The sequence below is a fragment of the Pteropus alecto genome, unplaced genomic scaffold, assembly GCF_000325575.1.
Source record: "Pteropus alecto unplaced genomic scaffold, ASM32557v1 scaffold577, whole genome shotgun sequence".
Taxonomy (NCBI): Eukaryota; Metazoa; Chordata; class Mammalia; order Chiroptera; family Pteropodidae; genus Pteropus; species Pteropus alecto.
In genome coordinates, this window is record NW_006440152.1 from 368,142 (window position 1) to 371,494 (window position 3,353).

The following is a 3,353-nucleotide window of genomic DNA, read 5'->3' on the forward strand; positions in this document are numbered from 1 at the left end:
GGGAAGCCCGCGTCGGACCTAGAGCACCTGGGGCGGAGTCGCCAGCTCGCCCTGCCCCTCCGCCGGCCGCAGCCACGCGGGGTGCGCCCCAAAGGGGCGGGTCTCGGTCCTCTTCCCCTCCCCTCCCTTCCCTCCCTCCTTTCCATCTCAGCAGCGCCCTCAGTCTCCCTCTCTGGCTTATACAAAAGCAAAATGTCCGCCATCTTCCTAGGTTGTTGCGGTCGCCGCCGCCACCAGCCCGGCTTCCCTGCGGTTTCTTCCCGGGGCTGCCCCACCCCCGACTCCGGGCGCCGCAGAGACTCGGAAGCCGCGGACCGCACCGCTCTGCCCGCCCCCTGTGCCCCTCCTTGCCCTTCATGCCCCACCAGGCGACACAGGACCTCTCTAACGGGGGCAAAGAGGGGAAGCCGCCCCAGCAGACTGGCTCCCACTTCCCTCCCGCCCCACCCCCTTGGTGGCCCCTTTACCTTGATGCAGTATGGGTGTTCGTCGTAGGTGACCAGCATGTACCTGTCTCCGCGGCTGGCCGGGTCCCGGGCGCGCAGCTGCGGGACGAGGGATGACGGAGGGGGCCGCAAAGGGAAGAAGGGAGGAGGGGGCGACACAAACGTTACAGAAACACCTAAATCCACCCCCATCCCTTGGGAGTTCTCCCCATCTCTCCTCTCCCCTCCCTTTACCTTCAAGAATAACTCCACAGCGCCTTTGGCAATATCCAAATAGGAGGTGCCCAGGTCAGTGCGCTGGTTCATAGAGGCGGATGTGTCTATGAGGAACAGCAAGATGGGCATCTTCCCCCGCACCCCTGGGTCCGCTCCCCGCTCTCCTGGCTCTCTTGCCCTCAATGCCGCGTATTGCCACCCGAACCCTCAACTCTCGCAGAGCCAAGCTGCAGGGAGCCAGAGGAGAGGAGAAGATGGGACAGGACGGATGGAACTGCTCCTGGTCTCCCCTTTCTGCAGCCCCACCTCCTGTCCCTCCAAGGGAACTTGAAAGTGTGAGTGTGTGTAGCCCTTGGACCCTCCCCCTTCCTCTCTTAAGCCACCACTACTGCCGCCGCCCCTGCCGCAGAAACTACTGCCCAAGCATCTGTCCACGCTCACTAAAGCGCTCGCCCCAGACTGAGAGCTGTCTCTGTTCACCCACACACAACTTCTGTCCGTTCACCTACCACCGGCACCATGTGACCAGAACCCACGCCATTGGCTGCCAATTATGTGATATTTGCATATTCATTAGATCACAGGGCAAGGGGAGGGATTTGGTCGAACCCTGGGAGTTGAAGTTTGAACCCAGGTAGGGGGTAAGGGGAAATGTTAAGGACCCTCCTTTAAAAGACTTGGAAGGTGTTAGGATGCTTAGGGTGATTGGCTGGATTTTTTTCTCTTGCTCTTCGAAAAGAAGAGTGAATTTGAGCAACAGTTGTACAGAAGTACAGAAGCAGATGTTTGGACAGGCTGCACAGAAAATGCTTTTCTAACTGCAATCCATCAATCCTGCCAGTGGTTAAGACCAAAACATTTCGGAAGCAGCAAACTTCTTTTCCTGGCAAGACCTACTCGCATTCCTTTAGATTTCTCCCCACTCTTGATCAGTATTTATAAGTCGGTTGCTGGCCTTGCATTCCACATATATCTACTTAGAAAGGAAACTAAAGCTTAAACGGTTACCTAAACTGGCCTTTTGTGTGCACATGCTTCTTCAGTTTCACTGAGCTCTTTGAAGTATTGGCCCGCCTGTGATAATTCCACCCACTCTTGTGTCTGTGCAGCCTTTGCACATGGGAGGTTTGCCAACCTAGATTCTGATTCAATTCACATTTATTGAACACCTATGACGTGCCAGGCACCCGCATTAGCCTCATTTAATCCTTAAAATAATTACAGTAGTCGGCATTTTTCAGTAAAGGGAAGTGCAGCTCAGCGAGATTAGGATACCAAGAAAGGATGCTCTCAAGTCTGGCTGGCTCTATGGAGAGGCTCAGTAAGTGGCCAACCAGGCTTGGCTGACTACTTCATGTAACAATTTTTAAATATGGAGTTGTGTATTCCTAGCAGTATGATATACACAAAGTAGAATCTTGAACTTCAGTGAGTTTATAATTTCTTTGAGGACAAAAGATACATATAACTTTATATACTCCTTTATATGTTCTTTGTAATACACACACACACACACACACATTCGATAACATTTTCAGAAAAATAAGAAGAGGCCACATGGCAGTATATGATATGAATCAGGAACAAACAAGTGATGCAAATAAAAGTGCAATGGAAGAAATAGTCCAATGGTCTAGAAGTTGAGAAGGTTTCATGGATGAGATGGATAAGACACAAAGAAGAAGGGGAGGGATTCTGGGTTAGAAGGATGGTGTAAACGAAAACGCAGCCAGAGATAGCAATATTCATGGTGCATTTCAGGCCAGTCTGGCGAGATACCCTGGTGGGAATTAATGGGGAAATAAGGATTAAAAAAAATACTAGAGTTCTCCATTTCCATTCTGACACAAATATTATTGGAAAACGGAGATGCCTATATGGGTTTCAGTGCTAAAAAGTGCAGGACTGGTGGGGGCTGATATGTTAGTTTTCTTTTTCTATGTAACAAATTACCATAAACTCGGCAGCTCAAAACAACATAAACACATTTATTACTTCACAGTTGCCACGAGTCAGGGTCTGGGTGTGGTGTAGCTGGATTCTTTGCTCAGTCACACAAGACTGTAATCAAGATATTGGCCAGGATGTGTTTTCATCTGGAGGTTTGACTGGGAAAGAATCATCTTCCAAGCTCATTCAGGGTGCTGGCAGAATTCACTTCCTGTGGCTGTCTGCTGGCTGGAGGCCACCTTCAGGTCTACCTGCGCTTGTGGCCCTCTCCAAAAGCTGTTCATAGCATGGCTGTTTGCTTCTTCAGGGTTAGCAGGGACTTGCTCACTCCAATCTGCTAAGATGAAGCCTTATGTAATGTAACTTAATTATGAGAGTGCCGGTTATCACCTTTGCCATATTCTATTGACTAGAAACAAATCACAGGTCTCACCCACACTTAGAAGAGAGGTTCTTAAAAGAGGTAACACTATAGAGTGGAGATCATGAAAGCCGTCTAAAAATTCTGCCTAACATTAGGTGCAGATGGGGTTAATACCTGGAAACAAACTTTGCCTAGTTCACAGTTCTCATTAAAGTCAACTCCGAGTAATTATACTCCACTTTCAGCCTACTAGTTAAATGCATGGGGTTGACTGGTTGCTTAGACTATCTTTGGTTGAAGAAGTACGAGATTTCCTATTAGCTTATTCTATATATACAGTACTATTCATTAACTAGGGCATATCACGGTCCTTATTT

At 49.3% G+C, this 3,353-nt stretch overlaps 1 protein-coding gene across 4 annotated transcripts in view; it reads right to left on the reverse strand.

Annotated features, from left to right (window-relative positions):
* LOC102880776 (integrator complex subunit 6-like) overlaps window positions 1-1,160 on the reverse strand; it is a 62,246-nt gene extending 61,086 nt beyond the window's left edge. For 3 of the 4 annotated variants that reach the window (XM_025050516.1, XM_015593443.2, XM_006917184.3), the window contains exons 1-2: window positions 681-1,160; window positions 468-545 (exon numbers count right to left, since the gene is read on the reverse strand). In XM_025050516.1, the coding sequence (XP_024906284.1) occupies window positions 468-545; window positions 681-791 (189 nt within the window). In that variant the 5' untranslated portion in view covers window positions 792-1,160. The remainder of the gene's footprint in view (window positions 1-467; window positions 546-680) is intronic. The other variant, XM_015593444.2, reaches the window with a different exon arrangement.
* Between the last annotated feature and the right edge of the window lie 2,193 nt (window positions 1,161-3,353).